We start from the raw sequence: 16717 nt of genomic DNA, 5'->3' as shown, positions 1-16717 counted from the left end.
TAAACATCAATATCTCAGGATCACATTGTTTATTTTTGGACAGTTCATCCCTCTATTGAAAGGTCACAACCTCCAGTAAGAAGCGTCTTTGGGTAAATCTGTGTCAGTACTACACTTCAACCACTAGATGGAGACATAGACAGTGTGTTCACATTGATGGCTGCGATGGAGCCTGACTGCAATAATCTGGACTGTAGTTATTGTTAACAGCAGGTGTGAGGTTCAGTTCATTTCTAACAGCTCTGGTTATTCTTACAAGTCTTATGGAGTTATATGTTGGCATCCTGCCTTTGATGGTGCATTTGTGTGTTTCATGGTGTGTTACAGTGACCTGTATCAGTGGAGTAATGTAAAACCATCAGCAGGACTGTGGATCCAGTACAAACACAACAGAAACCCTCCAGTGAGAACGCTGCTCTGTATCACTAGACCAGATTCCTGTTTCTTTCCTGTAACATGGTGTGACTACAGGAGGTTAGGACTGCTGACAGTGTGGAGAAGCAGCAGCACCAGGCTTGGTTTGTTTATAGGCTTTAATACATGATGCATCACACAGCATGAAGTTTGAAGTGATCTGAATGTAATGTAGGTCAGACTGTGAGCTTTTGTTAGCAGCAGCACAACATTCATGAACCAACTGAGAGAATAGATCAACTTAGTAGAAAAGTCACCATGATGATATCTTTAAATAACAGCAGACTGCTTCATAGTAGCTCTGTGGTTGTGTGACTGTGAGCCACAAGCTGGCCTTTACACATGCTCAGATAGAGAGCCAATGGAAGAACAGAGGAGGCGGGATGTAGGCTGCTACAACTAATCAGAAGGTGTCTGAACAAAAATAAAATGTTTCTTAGAGTTTGATTGGAGGGTTTAAATGCATGTTTGCCAGCCTCTGTCATCACTGATGAACCCAGCAGTAAAGTTTATGTTTCTATGTGTTAAAATGGACTTTAAAGTTTGCCTCCACTGTAAAAACAGTGTTGTAGTTGTTGCTGACAGTGAGGTTGATCTCTTCACAGATGAATGTGCTTCCCTGCAGGCGTCTCCTTCAGTTTCCCTGCTGGTACAGACTGATCAGAGGGAAGACAGCATGAAGGAAGTAGAATAAAGACTCTCTAACACACATCTAGCACAGACGTCTCCACAGTGAATGAAACAGTGTAAATACAGCAAACCTTCACACTGTCACTCACAAAGTCAATGAAACATCATGTTAGCAGTAATCTGTGAGATGTTGGAGCCAGCAGACTTTTAGTAACTTCATGTGTTTGCAGCTGATGTCTAATGTTGCTGTCATCACTTATTCAGATTAACTTCATTTATTAAAGTTATTTTCACTGACATTGAGAATACATAAAGGGTTAACTAAAGCTTTCATGTGACTTCTAATGATGTACACTTCTGTAAAAATCTGTTTCCAGCAGAGTAAACCACGCAGCAGCATTCACACCTACAGAGGAAGGAAGTCGTGTTTATCTGCAGTGAACAAATGAAGTCATTCTCACATCACCGAGAGGCCGAATGGACCAAACATCTCTTCTGTGGCTCTGTGAGTACAATCTGTACTGTCCAGGTTTAAATAATTATACTTATAACATGTCAGCTGAGTTATAGAAGAGAGGATGAGTTATTCATTTAAATGACTTCTATATTTATCTATTAATATATCACATCTGTGTAGTTCAGTGATGATTTGATGTGTTTCTGGTTTGTTCTTTTGTCTCTTTAGTTGTGAGCTCTCTGCTGTTCTGCTCAACAAACCAAGGTCAGTAAACGTCTCGTCTGATGATGTAAAGCTGTTGAAGGGTCACTCTGCTGATGTCTTAATATGTATAAAGGTCTGGAAGTAAAGTTTCCTCTGAATGATGAAAATAAAGTGTCAGATTATTACAGGAAGTTCTCCGTTTATGTGTCCAGACTGTTTTTCTTACAGCAGAGGCATTACTGTTCACACGTACTGTAAATGTTCCCTGATGACTTAAATACAACATTTAAATCAACTAATTAATAAATATGTCAGACAGATTTAACCTTAAATCATAAACAATGTAAAACTAGCATCTTCAACATCTGGCTAAAATGCATTAATGTTCCCTCCATCTTAAACGCTTCATGGATGATTTTTATCTTTATTCATTAACATTAAACAACTATGTGACACATAAAGTGTTTGAGTGTAAATATGGTGACACCTTCTGGTCATGCTTCACTGCAGCATTGAGAAACATTAACTGTATAACAGGATTCATGTTGTTGACCTACTGAGTGTTTCTGTGTTACATTAAATGACTCCTCATGTTGTTTCCTAAATATAATAAATCTCCTCTCAGCCTCTCTGACTGTGAGTCCCAGCAGATCTCAGTTTTTTCAATGGACATCTGTCTCTCTGAGCTGTGAGGAGGACGACAGCTCTGCTGGATGGAAGCTGAGGAGGAACACAACCACAGAAACCAGGAAGGAGTGTGGAGACGGCTGGGGAAGATCAGCTGGTTCCTCCTGTAACATCAGCTTCATCGTCGACTGGGACAGTGGAGTTTACTGGTGTGAGTCCAGAGAGGGAGCAACCAGTAACAGCATCAACATCACTGTCACTGGTAAGATCAGACTGTGGAGTTAGTATTGATGAAGCTGAGTGTAAATGATGAAATGCTGTAGTTTGTCTCTGTGTTGAGGTGGACCAGTGATCCTGCAGAGTCCTGTCCTCCCTGTGATGGAGGGAGATGATGTCACTCTGCACTGTAAAACAAAGACCTCCAACCTCCCAGCTGATTTCTATAAAGATGGCTCCCTCATCAGGACTGAGCCTGCAGGTCACATGACCATCCACTATGTTTCCAAGTCTGATGAAGGCCTCTACAAGTGTGACATCAGCAGTCATGGAGAGTCTCCATCCAGCTGGATCTCTGTCACAGGTGAGGAAGTTAAAGCTTCAGCAGTGATTCATAGTGAGAGAACATTTCTAACTCTACTAACACTGACTAATGAAACTGGGACATTTATCAGCATTTAACCCAAAATTTAACATGTGATCATTTTACCCAAACAAAGCTTAATGTCTAATAAACTGAACCAGTCTCAGTAATCTGATTACTTTCTGAACACTGAAATGAGTCAATATTTAAATCTGCTTTTAATCATTATTTTTGTTTTATTTTAGAGAAACCCACCAAATCTCCTCCCCTCTCTACTTCTACTCCTACCTCTCCTCCTTCATCACCCTCCTCTCCTCATCTCTCTGTGTTGTGGTTTGTTCCACCTTTCTATGGTCTGGTTGTATTGGTTCTACTGGTTGAAGTGGTTCTACTGGTTCTACTGGTTCTACTGGTGAGAGGATGCGCTCAGAGGAAACCTGAAGGTCAGACACAGACGATTACATTTCATAGTAAACATTTAACTTTTCACTTCTTTTTAAAAATCAATAACATGAATTAATAACATTTTGAAGTTGTGTTTTACATCCATTTACTACAGTACATTATGTAATTTTGCATCATATTCTTCTATTGTAAATTATGTTTAGAGTTAAACTTGTGTGTTTGTGAGGAACTCTCTGGGTTTAGAAAGTGGGGACATTTAGGATTATGGGGACACTGAGAAAGTTAAAGACTGTGTAAAGTGAATTCAGACTTTTTCTTCTAAACATATTAAATAGGTCATAAATGTATTTCTAAAAAAGGTGTAAAAAGTATTTCAACCATTTAGATTTGAATTGTGGAGCTAGGATTAGCATAAACCCGCCCCTGCTGCTGTAGAGGTAGAAATACATTCAGCACACACTACTACTACTACAGTCTACAGTTAGCCAGTTAGCTGAGTTAGCACTACTACTACTACAGTCTACAGTTAGCCAGTTAGCTGAGTTAGCACTACTACTACTACAGTCTACAGTTAGCCAGTTAGCTGAGTTAGCACTACTACTACTACAGTCTACAGTTAGCCAGTTAGCTGAGATAGCACTACTACTACTACAGTCTACAGTTAGAGTTAGCAGAGTTAGCCGCAGAGCGAGCAGCTGAGTTAGCAGCAGAAAGCTCTCAGCTGTAGCGTCCATGTTTCTGGTAGAGGTGGTGACTTTGATTGACAGGTGACACTTGGTAGGGGGCGGGGCTTCAGCATTTTGGAGCAGAGAAAGAGGCTGATTTTTACACAACTTTGAAGCCTAATTTCATATATTTGGTGATTTTTTTTAATCATTCAAATTTGGCAGGGTGGTTAACAACACACTTTTCTTTGGTATGTCAAACTCAGAACACATATTTATTCTTACTTTACACAGACTTTAACATTTTATTGCATTTATATCAACAATTAATACCTTTTCATTTATTCATAAGAGCAACAGACCAGTTTGGTTTCTTCTGGTCGATGACAGAGTGTGATGTGCTCTCAGGGTGTTTTCTACTTTGTGGTGAATCAGTGAACAGAAGCTAGCAGCTCTGTGGTCGTCCAACTTCCTGTTTCTGATGGAGACAGTTTGTCTACATGCTTTATAAATGTGCATATTTTAATATATCTGAACATGGGGATTTTTACACTTAACTATTTAACTGTTATGTATTTTACTCAAACATTGTTATTGACAGGTTTATGTAATGTGATTCTTACAATAGGTGAATTCATTTATAAACATGTTTAAAGTTACAAATGTTCATATTATCCAAAAACAGTATTTTTATTGAGTGTAGCAAAGGCACAAATAATCTCACTGCTATGTGATTTAGATGCTGTATACTAACAGTAATGTTAACATCTGTATTCATGTCAGTAATGTATTTTATATGTGTTTTATCTTTCAGTGTATTATTCAGTTGTAGTTTACTCAGCAGTGAAAACAACAGAAGACGTCAGTGATGGACAAAGAGTCGTCAAATCAAACAGGACCAGAGGTACAGCTGCTCTTCTTTGTGGATAGATCAGTTATTTGTGGTTATCATTACTTACAAAAAGACCAACATCTTAGTCTTGCTTTTTACCAACACATACACACACATACACACAGATAAAGCAGATAAAGTTTATAATTTAGGCGTTCTTAAAACTATATATATATACCATATGAAACTACAGCAACAGCTTCCTCATATTGATTCTAGTAAAGTCTGAAGCTGTTTTGTAACTTGTGGTCAAAGTGCAAACCTGTTTTAACAGCAGCGAGCAGCTCTGTGGTCGTCCAGTTTCCTGTTTCAGATAAAATACTTTCCAGTACCAACTGGTCATTTGTCTGTTACAGAAGTGGTTTTAAAAAGCTGCTATTTGTAATGTCCATAATAAACCTTATTATAATGCTACATGAAGAAAGACAGTCATTTGCCATAAGAGTAGTATTAATATTTATATTACATTTGCAGCAGTATAGTAACAGAACTGGTTAATATGAATGTGTTTTATGTTACAGATTATGATCCAGCTGCAGCTCACTCAGTAGTGAGAAGAGCTGAGAGGAGAGAGGTAGGTTTAATGTTGGGTCTACTATACTGATACAATGAGTCTGTTATACATTTAGATTAATAAATTAAGTTTAAAGAAAAGAAAAATACAACTACAGTACTAAAAAAGAGAGGTAGTATTATCATATAAATAACATTTACAATTAAGAATTAGTAAATGATCAAACATTGAAACATCTCTGCAGCTGCTAAATATCAGGAGTGATTTCCTGAGTTAATCCTTCTCCTAAAACTAGGACCAGAAATGTGTGAATTATTGTCCAGTTAGGAGAGATTTCCTGCTCTGAGAAGCTTCATGAATTCAGGTCCAGAGTTCACATCTCATCACAGACCTGCAGTGAAACTTTGTCTTTACATGAAGTGTCACCAAGATCTTCCCTGACCTCAACCCAACTGTAGTTACCATCAGTAGATGTTGGAAAAGACTTGTTTTTTCTACAACTGTGTCTCATATAGTTTGAACTGTGTGTGTTCAGTGTCTCCATTAGAGCCAGAGGTTGTCTACTCTTCACTGAGGTAGACCTCCACACCTTCACACCAGTCCAACCACTGACGTCCAGCTGGCCTGTTACTGGTCTCCAGAGCCCCTCAGACAGTAGTACATTCATTTATAGATTTCATATACTTCATGTTGTTGTTCACTAAATTACACTCAGGCAGCAACAGAAAAACTAACAGATTAATTTAGTGAATAAAACAGTGAAATGTAAAACCTAGAAATAAAACAACAAGATGTTTCTGATCTCATGACCAGTTAGTTGCTTTGTATTGAATGTCATCATTAACTTTACTGTTATTAATGTTTATCATATATAATATATATTTGTAGCATGCTGTTGTTGCTGCAGCATTAACTTGTTTACTGGATCAATAAACTTTGTTCTAGTTTCTTTTGTCCGTGTGGTTCTGTGGGTTTCATGAAGCTGTCGGATGGAAAATTTGACTCGTTCAGGTTTGGTTGTGGGTAACCAATCAACACGCATCTCTCACTATCTGTGTGTTTGCAGCTCTGCAGTGCAACAAACCGCAGACTATAAACAGCAGGAGCTCCGTTCAGCAGCTTCAGCACAGAGTGTGTGAAGAGTTTTGATTCTTTAATCAGTGAAACATGAAGAAAATTCAGTCAGTAAAACATCTGGTTTATTTTAGAAGCTGTTTAATCATCATGTAATTAATCTTTTACTCCTTTATTCACAGTCACAGCTGTTATTAAAACATCCTGTATCTGCAGCCTTTCATAAACCATAACTTTAAAATAATAGATACTTAACAGGTTCTAGTTTAAGCATTAATATCTGAATGTAGACTTTCAGTAGTTTATTTGAACTGTTTATTGTCATTTCTAATCAGAGATCTATAATCAGCAGATATAATCAATGAGTGTGTTTACCTTCACATTAGTCTAAAGTCTTTATATTTGACCAGTTTATTAGTGAAGTTTACTGTTTCAGTGCAGTCATTTTATTCAATAAAGTTCGATAGAAAATATATCTCTAATATCTTGTAATAATAATATGTGTAATTATTTGTTGTATAATGACATTATTTACACATGAGGAACTCTACTGATTCAAGTTGAGTTTTTAATCAAACTTGGGATTGTGTGCTGACCCCTGCTGGCTACAGGTGGAATCACATCCACTGTATCAGTAAATATACAGCACATTGCGGTTAGTGAACTCTGAAGTTAAGTGTGTGAGATAGAGAGAGAGAGATTTTTTAAATATAATGCTATTAATGCAGATATATGCGAGACTATATTTGTATCTGCACACAAACACATTAATTTTCAATGAAGTACGAACACCGGAGTTACCGGAAGTGGAAGAAGAGAAAGGTAAATACGGACTGATGACTACTGATGGTAATTTAACCGTTTTTAAACAGTTATTGTGGTAAACACACACGGAGGTACTTCTGTAGGGATCCTTTCCATGTTGTGAGTTAATGATAATGACATTTATGAGCCTGTCATAGCATGTTTAACTCCTTTAATTGTACTCTTTAAAAAGTAACACAAACAGCTTTTAAAACACAGTAAGTTCATTCAGTTATTGATCAGTGTCAGCAGTCGTATTAAAGGAGCAGAACTGAACTGTGACAGAAATAAAGAGGAACCACTTTGAAATTAGACGCTAAAAACAAAAAGTTTGAGGGGCCAGGCTAACACTAGATAGCCATATAGCTGCATATCTTGTGTTACTCCAGTTGCAGAAATTCAGTCTGAATAAGCCAACACCCCCCGCCTCCTCCATCAGAACTGTGATTGCATTTGTGCCAAAGTTGAATTGATGTTTGTTGTAATTGTGAGTTAGAGAGGTTTTAGTAGAGGCGTGTTTAGGCAGAATCTCCAAATGAGCTGTTTGTAATGATCTCAAATGTGATGTGAATCTAATGTAATGTGAGTAATGAGCTCAGCTAATAAGCATCAATATCTCAGGATCACATTGTTTATTTTTGGACAGTTCATCCCTCTATTGAAAGGTCACAACCTCCAGTAAGAAGCGTCTTTGGGTAAATCTGTGTCAGTACTACACTTCAACCACTAGATGGAGACATAGACAGTGTGTTCACATTGATGGCTGCGATGGAGCCTGACTGCAATAATCTGGACTGTAGTTATTGTTAACAGCAGGTGTGAGGTTCAGTTCATTTCTAACAGCTCTGGTTATTCTTACAAGTCTTATGGAGTTATATGTTGGCATCCTGCCTTTGATGGTGCATTTGTGTGTTTCATGGTGTGTTACAGTGACCTGTATCAGTGGAGTAATGTAAAACCATCAGCAGGACTGTGGATCCAGTACAAACACAACAGAAACCCTCCAGTGAGAACGCTGCTCTGTATCACTAGACCAGATTCCTGTTTCTTTCCTGTAACATGGTGTGACTACAGGAGGTTAGGACTGCTGACAGTGTGGAGAAGCAGCAGCACCAGGCTTGGTTTGTTTATAGGCTTTAAAAATGATGCATCACACAGCATCAAGTTTGAAGTGATCTGAATGTAATGTAGGTCAGACTGTGAGCTTTTGTTAACAGCAGCACAACATTCATGAACCAACTGAGAGAATAGATCAACTTAGTAGAAAAGTCACCATGATGATATCTTTAAATAACAGCAGACTGCTTCATAGTAGCTCTGTGGTTGTGTGACTGAGAGCCACAAGCTGGCCTTCACACGTGCTCAGATAGAGAGCCGATGGAAGAACAGAGGAGGCGGGCTGTAGGCTGCTACAACCAATCAGCAGGTGGCTGAACTATATATTGTTAAAACATCGATCTCTAATATCTGAATTTAATGAACTGTGTGCAGTAAATGGAATATATTGAATATTGAATCGTGTGTACAAATGTAAATGAATAATGTGAGACTGATCTGATGTGTTGAGTCTGAATTAAAACACTTAGATAATAAAGTCTGATAAAAACAGTTTTGAGTCTGCATTAATAATAAAATGACAGATTTCTTTCGTTTTGTACTGAAGGGAAAGGCGGAAATAAAGTGGCTCAGCAGTTTCCGGCCTGACTGTATGCTGCCTTAAGAGATCCGACCGGACTACAGGAGAGAAGAAAGGGGAGGGACAGAGCGCGGGAAAATTTGAATTTATCAACCAAACAACTGAAGGTGAGTAAAACTATTTTATTTGTGTGATTGAAAATACAAGACAAGATTTTGGTCTGGACTGAAAACGTTGTTGGCTATTGTTATGCCTGCAGACGTTTCAGCCCTTCAAACAGCCAAGAGACACAAACTGGAACAAGGCAACGTACAAAGAGAGAGGATTTACACTTCATTCAAAGTCTGAGCAGCACAGAGAGGCAATGACTGCATGGAGGGACAATGAGAGAGCAGTAAGAACTAATGCAACACTGGAAAATGTCCTTAACTATACTTAAGTTTAGAGGCTTGTATAATTAATTTAATTGACTGTTTTTATTTATTTATTTTCAGTTTTTCAAAAATTACAAATTATTACGTTGATGTTTTTCAATCACTGTATTAGTTTACTACCCAATTAAAACATTTGCAACTGTAAACACTGTTATTGTCTCATTTGTCCCTTGTCTGAATGAGGCTTTTGTCTTTTTTTATGGGTTGTATGTCTAGAACCACTGCACCTCTTACTTTGGTGTTGTTTCAAAGACTACTCAGCACTTTGAATCATCATGTACTTTTTAATCCTGTAGAAATGTTTGTACACTGGTGTTACATCAATAACTAAACATGAAGTCATAAAATGAACAACAAGACAAACAGTAGAGAGACATTAATAGATGTGAAGCTGCTCTGCACATGATTTTACCAGATTTAAGAAAACAAGTTTATAACATCATGGCAGAAAATAATGACATGTTTTCTTTAGTAGAACAGAGACAGACAGACAGCAGAAATATAAACTATTTCCTGTCTTCTCTGTAACTTCAAGTCAAACTAGAACATGAGGAGTTCCTCAGGAAGCGTTTCAGCTCCTCTGATGTTTTTCATTCATGACTCGAAGCTTCAGAACGACGACTCATTGGTTCAGTTCAGAAGTGATGCTCTGTGGTGACACAGGGGATGATGTCATCATAGTCATCATCCAATCCCTGCTCAGCCTGGGTGGGCAGAGGTGTTGCCATGTAGATAAGTGGGTCATTTCCTGTCAGAGCAGTTTAGAAAGAAAATGTAGGTGATTAATCAACTGTCAATCATCCACACCTGAATGAACCTGATTGATTGATTGATTGATTGATTGATTGATAGTTGCTGAGTGTCTGTAAGGTGAGTGAGTGATTCAGAGTGTTACCTGTGGGTCTGTGTCAATATAAAGACACCATGAGGAGAGTGGAGATGAAGTATGGACAGAACACCACTCGGTGGCGGATCAGTGTGAACACAAGCTGCGGGGGAGCTGAGACAAGGGGCGGAGCTTCAGATGCAAGGGGCGGGGCTGTGGTTGTAGGTTTTTCTGTAGAAGAAATCCCACCTGGTCAGGTAAACATGTGGATGAAATAAGTGGTGAAATCAAAGGTAACTTCCTCACCTGTGACAGAGATCCAGCTGGATGGAGACTCTCCATGACTGCTGATGTGACACTTGTAGAGACCTTCATCAGACTTGGAAACATTGTGGATGGTCATGTGACCTGCAGGATCAGTCCAGATGAGGGAGCCATCTTTATAGAAACCAGCTGGGAGGTTGGAGGTCTTTGTTTTACAGTGCAGAGTGACATCATCTCCCTCCATCACAGGGAGGACAGGACTCTGCAGGATCACTGGTCCACCTCAACACAGAGACAAACTACAGCATTTCATCATTTACACTCAGCTTCATCAATACTAACTCCACAGTCTGATCTTACCAGTGACAGTGATGTTGATGCTGTTACTGGTTGCTCCCTCTCTGGACTCACACCAGTAAACTCCACTGTCCAGTGTGATGATGTCACCGATGATACAGGAGGAACCAGCTGATCTTCCCCAGTCTCCACACTCCTTCCTGGTTCCTCTGGTTGTGTTCCTCCTCAGCTTCCATCCAGCAGAGCTGTCGTCCTCCTCACAGCTCAGAGAGACAAACTCTCCTTCAAACATCTGAGATCTGCTGGGACTCACAGTCAGAGAGGCTGAGAGGAGATTTATTATATTTAGGAAACAACATGAGGAGTCATTTAATGTAACACAGAAACACTCAGTAGGTCAACAACATGAATCCTGTTATACAGTTAATGTTTCTCAATGCTGCAGTGAAGCATGACCAGAAGGTGTCACTATATTTACACTCAACCACTTTATGTGTCACATAGTTGTTTAATGTTAATGAATAAAGATAAAAATCATCCATGAAGCGTTTAAGATGGAGGGAACATTAATGCATTTTAGCCAGATGTTGAAGATGCTAGTTTTACATTGTTTATGATTTAAGGTTAAATCTGTCTGACATATTTATTAATTAGTTGATTTAAATGTTGTATTTAAGTCATCAGGGAACATTTACAGTATGTGTGAACAGTAATGCCTCTGCTGTAAGAAAAACAGTCTGGCCACATAAACGGAGCACTTCCTGTAATAATCTGACACTTTATTTTCATCATTCAGAGGAAACTTTACTTCCAGACCTTTATACATATTAAGACATCAGCAGAGTGACCCTTCAACAGCTTTACATCATCAGACGAGACGTTTACTGACCTTGGTTTGTTGAGCAGAACAGCAGAGAGCTCACAACTAAAGAAAAAAAAGAACAAACCAGAAACACATCAAATCATCACTAAACTACACAGATGTGATATATTAATAGATAAATATAGAAGTCATTTAAATGAATAACTCATCCTCTCTTCTATAACTCAGCTGACATGTTATAAGTATAATTATTTAAACCTGGACAGTACAGATTGTACTCACAGAGCCACAGAAGAGATGTTTGGTCCATTCGGCCTCTCAGTGATGTGAGAATGACTTCATTTGTTCACTGCAGTTAAACACGACTTCCTTCCCTTTTTTTAGGTGTGATGCTGCGGTGTGGTTTACTCTGCTGGAAACAGCTTTTTACAGTAGTTTATATTATTAGCAGTGACATGAAAGCTTTAGTTAACCCTTTATGTATTCTCAATATCAGTAAAATAACTTTAATAAATGAAGTTAATGTGAATAAGTGATGACAGCAACATTAGACAGCAGCAGCAAACACATGAAGTTACTAAAAGTCTGCTGGCTCCAACATCTCACAGATTACTGCTAACATGATGTTTCATTGACTTTGTGAGTGACAGTGTGAAGGTTTGTCTTTACTGAGCAGAAGACTACTGCTGTATTTACACTGTTTCATTCACTGTGGAGACGTCTGTGCTAGATGTGTGTTAGAGAGTCTTTATTCTACTTCCTTCATGCTGTCTTCCCTCTGATCAGTCTGTACCAGCAGGGAAACTGAAGGAGACGCCTGCAGGGAAGCACATTCATCTGTGAAGAGATCAACCTCACTGTCAGCAACAACTACAACACTGTTTTTACAGTGGAGGCAAACGTTAAAGTCCATTTTAACACATAGAAACATAAACTTTACTGCTGGGTTCATCAGTGATGACAGAGGCTGGCAAACATGCATTTAAACCCTCCAATCAAAAGTGGGGACACTGAGGAAGTCAATATTTTATTGCATTTATATCAACAACTAATAAGTTTTCATTTATTAATAAGAGCAACAGAGCAGTTTGGTTTCTTCTGGTTGATGACAGAGTGTGATGTGCTCTCAGTGTGTTTTCTACTTTGTGGTGAATCAGTTAACAGAAGCTAGCAGCTCTGTGGTCATACAGCTTCCTGTTTCTGATGGAGACAGTTTGTCTACATGCTTTATAAATATACATATTTTAATATATCTGAACATGGGGGTTTTTACACCAAACTATTTAACTTTTATATATTTTACTCAAACATTGTTATTGACATGTTTATGTAATGTTATTCTTACATTAGGTGAATTCATTTATAAACATGTTTAAAGTTACAAATGTTCATATTATACAAAAACAGTATTTTTATTGAGTGTAGCAAAGGCATAAATAATCTCACTGCTATATGATTTAGATGCTGTATACTAACAGTAATGGTATCATCTGTATTACTGTCAGTAATGTATTTTATATGTGTTTTATCTTTCAGTGTATTATTCAGTTGTAGTTTACTCAGCAGTGAAAACAACAGAAGACGTCAGTGATGGACAAAGAGTCGTCAAATCAAACAGGACCAGAGGTACAGCTGCTCTTCTTTGTGGATAGATCAGTTATTTGTGGTTATCATTACTTACAAAAAGACTGACATCTTAGTCTTGCTTTTTACCAACACACATACACACAGACAAAAGCAGACGAAGTCTATAATTTAGCCGTTCTTAAAACTGTGCATATGAAACCACAGCAACAACTTCCTCATATTGATTCCAGTAAAGTCTGAAGCTGGTGAGGTTTCTCACGAAAGTACCTTGTTGTCAAAGTGAAACCTGTTTTAACAGCAGCGAGCAGCGATGTGGTCGTCCAGTTTCCTGTTTCAGATAAAATACTTTCCAGTAACAACTGGTCATTTGTCTGTTACAGAAGTGGCTTTAAAAAGCTGCTATTTGTAATGTCCATAATAAACCTTATTATAATGCTACATGAAGAAAGACATTTGCCATAAGAACGCCGTTCAGCAGCTTTGTTCACACATGGGTGCAACACACATATTCAGTAAAACCGTATAAGATATATTTCCAAGAACCATTGTTACAACAAAGAAATAGTCTACCAAACACAAATGATCTTACTTTCTGTGCGATGTTTACATACTAAATGGATTCTAGTTCAAGCATTAATATCTGAATGTAGACTTTCAGTATTTCATTTGAACTGTTTATTGTCATTTCAATTCAGTCAGAGATCTATAATCAGCAGATATAATCAATGAGTGTGTTTACCTTCACATTAGTCTAAAGTCTTTATATTTGACCCTTTTCCTATCTAGTAATTTGTCATTATCAGTTTATCAGTGAAGTTTACTGTTTCAGTGCAGTCATTTTATACAATAAAGTTATATAAACAAAATGCAAAAAATGTGCTTTCATGTATATTCTGTATGATATAAACTTCATAAATGTAGAATTCATAGCAGAGCTGTTGTATTAGATTCCACTGGTGTATATAATGAAGTGGCTGGTGAGTGTACATGTTTATTATATGGAATACAAACATAGTACATATTTACTGGATGGCAGCATTTATTTTATAAGACTGTTAAGAAGTCTTATTGTCTGCAGTTAAACTACATTACAAACTCTGAATCTCTCCTCCATCTTTGCTCCAGTCAGGTATTGAACTCATGACTTTCTGCTCTGCACTAGATACACAGTTTAACACCGGAATACTTCTCTACCTGTGAGTCTGTCTACCGTCAGCGCTCCGTTTACCGTCTGACCGACAGCAACCAGCCAGTAAGTGAATTATTAACTTCATTAACTTTAATTGAAACGCCTCTATTTACAATGTGGATGTTAATGTTTAATAAATAAACAGGATTTAATGTTATATTTCAACACGGAGCGGATCGTGCAGAAAAGATGGAGGAGAATTGGGACAAATCCGGCTCTCCTATTGGCTGCCAAAAGTTGGATTCTCGAAATTGGGACAAATGCAGCATCTGATTGGATTGTCTCAACATTTGGCCAATGGCTGTCGAACATTGTGGTCCCGTGATCCATGTGTCTCAATTTCGAGAATCCAACTTTTGGCAGCCAATAGGAGAGCCGGATTTGTCCCAATTCTCCTCCATCTTTTCTGCATGATCCGCTCCCTGTAATGCTGCGCTGTCGCCACTGAGTGTCGCTGTTTCCCTGGTTTGTTTCATCAACGCTTGGTGTTGTTCTTCTCTGTCCCAATTGTCCCAATTCCTCACACTTTTGACCAGTACCCCTCTGCGGTCCCGTGACCAAAACGAGCTCAGCCAGTCAGGTTGCTGTATTTGTCCCAATTTCGAGAATCCAACTTTTGGCAGCCAATAGGAGAGCTGGATTTGTCCCAATTCTCCTTCTTTTCTGCACCTTCCGCTCCGTTCACCGTCTGACCGACAGCAACCTGTCTGTGAGTGAATATTAACTTCATTCACTTTCATTTAAACGCCTCTATTTACAATGTGGACAGGCGGCGCCAGGGTGGGGCTTGGTTGGGATATAGCCCCATCAAGAGTTGTGTTAGCCCCATCATAAAACCACCAAGAAAACAACAACAACTAAATAACCAAGAAAAGTGCGGAGTCCAACATCACCACCATGTAGTAACGGCATTCAGGCAGCTGCCATGACAACTGTCACTGATCTGGGTTCATTAACAGACTGTACTGTCCGTACGTCAACGTCACTCATGTGAGCCCGCTTTTAGTGTATGCGACACAGAGACAGTAGGCTACTAGTTACCTGGCTCTAGCAGTTAGCGTTAGCGGCTTATAGTCACTCACGTTAAGCTAACGTTAGTAAGCTGGTCAAAATGTATCATGGATAAATGAGTTTTTAAACGTCGTGGGACGGAACAACAGATGGCGGTGGCGGGGGGCGTGTTGGATAAAACTACGGACGCACTGTGACACCTGCAGGGGAAGATGAGCACTCGGGTCCCGTGTCTTTCCTGTGCAAGGCTCGGCCGGACGAAGGTGAGCAAGAAGAGGAGGAGATGGAGCAGCAGGAGCAGGAGGTCGAGGAAAGGGGCTAGCATGACCAGCCACAGCCAACCACTGCGGGCACGGACACTGGCCATGATGCTAATGCTACCACTGACATTAGCCCACGACCCGGGGATGGACCGCGGCGCCCCATCAGGAAAAATGAGCCTTCAAGTCTAACAGGTAACCAGCAGCATCGACATCTTTGCCTCAAATCACATAAACCGGGGGATTGTACTCATTTGAAAATCTCAACCTGGTGAGTTTTAATATTGTTTTTATTGTTTTTGAAAACTTTGCTGACTTTGTTGTTGCGTTTTGGGTGTTGCCTGTTTCATGTTCTTCCTTAAGCAGTGCGCAGTATTATTGAGAGATTGATTTAATTTGAGTCAAATATGATCAAGTTGTTTAAAGCTTGTGTTTGTGTGTAACTGCTCCGTTTCTACTTTAACAACATTTCCACAAGTCATTTTAAAGATAAATGGAGCTAGTTGTTGTTTTATTGAGAGCTCCAAAGCTTTGTGCATTCTAACTGTAGGGCAGGGGGGTCAAACCTTCTGTCCTTCCTTCCTTCTGTCCTTCCTTCCTTCCTTCCTTCCTTCCTTCCTTCTGTCCTTCCTTCCTTTCTTCCTTCTGTCCTTCCTTTTCTTCCTTCTGTCCTTCCTTCCATCTGTCCTTCCTTTCTTCCTTCTATCCTTCCTTCCATCTGTCCTTCCTTCCTTTCTTCCTTCTGTCCTTCCTTCCTTTCTTCCTTCTGTCCTTCCTTCCTTCTGTCCTTCCTTTCTTTCTTCCTTCTGTCCTTCCTTCCTTTCTTCCTTCTGTCCTTCCTTCCACCTGTCCTTCCTTCCTTTCTTCCTTCTTCCTTCCATCTGTCCTTCCTTCCTTTCTTCCTTCTGTCCTTCCTTTCTTCCTTCCTTCTGTCCTTCCAACTGTCCTTCCTTCCTTCTGTCCTTTCTTCCTTCTGTCTTTCCTTTCTTTCTTCCTTCTGTCCTTCCTTCCTTTTCTTCCTTCTGTCCTTCCTTTTCTTCCTTCTGTCCTTCCTTCCATCTGCCTTCCTTCCTTTCTTCTTTCTGTCCTTCCTTCCATCTGTCCGTCCTTCCTTTCTTCCTTCT

The 16717-nt window shown here is 39.1% G+C and overlaps 2 protein-coding genes and 1 long non-coding RNA gene across 3 annotated transcripts; 2 read left to right on the top strand and 1 right to left on the bottom strand.

Moving 5' to 3' along the window:
* The first annotated feature begins 1444 nt into the window (after positions 1-1444).
* Positions 1445-4431, top strand: LOC128383650 (Fc receptor-like protein 5). Its single transcript, XM_053343241.1, has 5 exons — positions 1445-1549; positions 1730-1765; positions 2331-2594; positions 2673-2912; positions 4418-4431. Exons 1-5 carry the CDS (start codon positions 1522-1524, stop codon positions 4429-4431), a joined length of 582 nt encoding a protein of 193 aa, XP_053199216.1. The 5' UTR covers positions 1445-1521.
* A 363-nt stretch (positions 4432-4794) lies between these two features.
* Positions 4795-6112, top strand: LOC128384196 (uncharacterized). The gene is made up of 3 exons (XR_008324070.1): positions 4795-4886; positions 5396-5448; positions 5924-6112. It is a non-coding gene; the product is annotated as an uncharacterized LOC128384196 (long non-coding RNA).
* Positions 6113-10307: 4195 nt separating this feature from the next.
* LOC128383649 (Fc receptor-like protein 5) lies at positions 10308-15700 on the bottom strand (the record flags this gene model as incomplete). Its single annotated transcript, XM_053343240.1, has 4 exons — positions 15526-15700; positions 10787-11047; positions 10469-10708; positions 10308-10393 (listed from the first exon to the last, which is right to left on the bottom strand). Coding segments are annotated over exons 1-4 (762 nt in total), but the record flags the coding sequence as incomplete, so codon positions are not given.
* Between the last annotated feature and the right edge of the window lie 1017 nt (positions 15701-16717).

Source organism: Scomber japonicus, chromosome 22, assembly GCF_027409825.1.
Source record: "Scomber japonicus isolate fScoJap1 chromosome 22, fScoJap1.pri, whole genome shotgun sequence".
Classification (NCBI taxonomy): Eukaryota; Metazoa; Chordata; class Actinopteri; order Scombriformes; family Scombridae; genus Scomber; species Scomber japonicus.
This window is presented reverse-complemented; position numbering and strand designations above follow the sequence as displayed.

Bases quoted from the DNA above. Each gene is read 5' to 3' on its own strand.
- LOC128383650 (XM_053343241.1), top strand. From the start codon at position 1,522: ATGGACCAAACATCTCTTCTGTGGCTCT. The intron at 1,550-1,729 runs GTGAGTACAATC...TTGTCTCTTTAG, and splicing joins AACATCTCTTCTGTGGCTCT to TTGTGAGCTCTCTGCTGTTC. The intron at 2,595-2,672 runs GTAAGATCAGAC...CTCTGTGTTGAG, and splicing joins CATCAACATCACTGTCACTG to GTGGACCAGTGATCCTGCAG.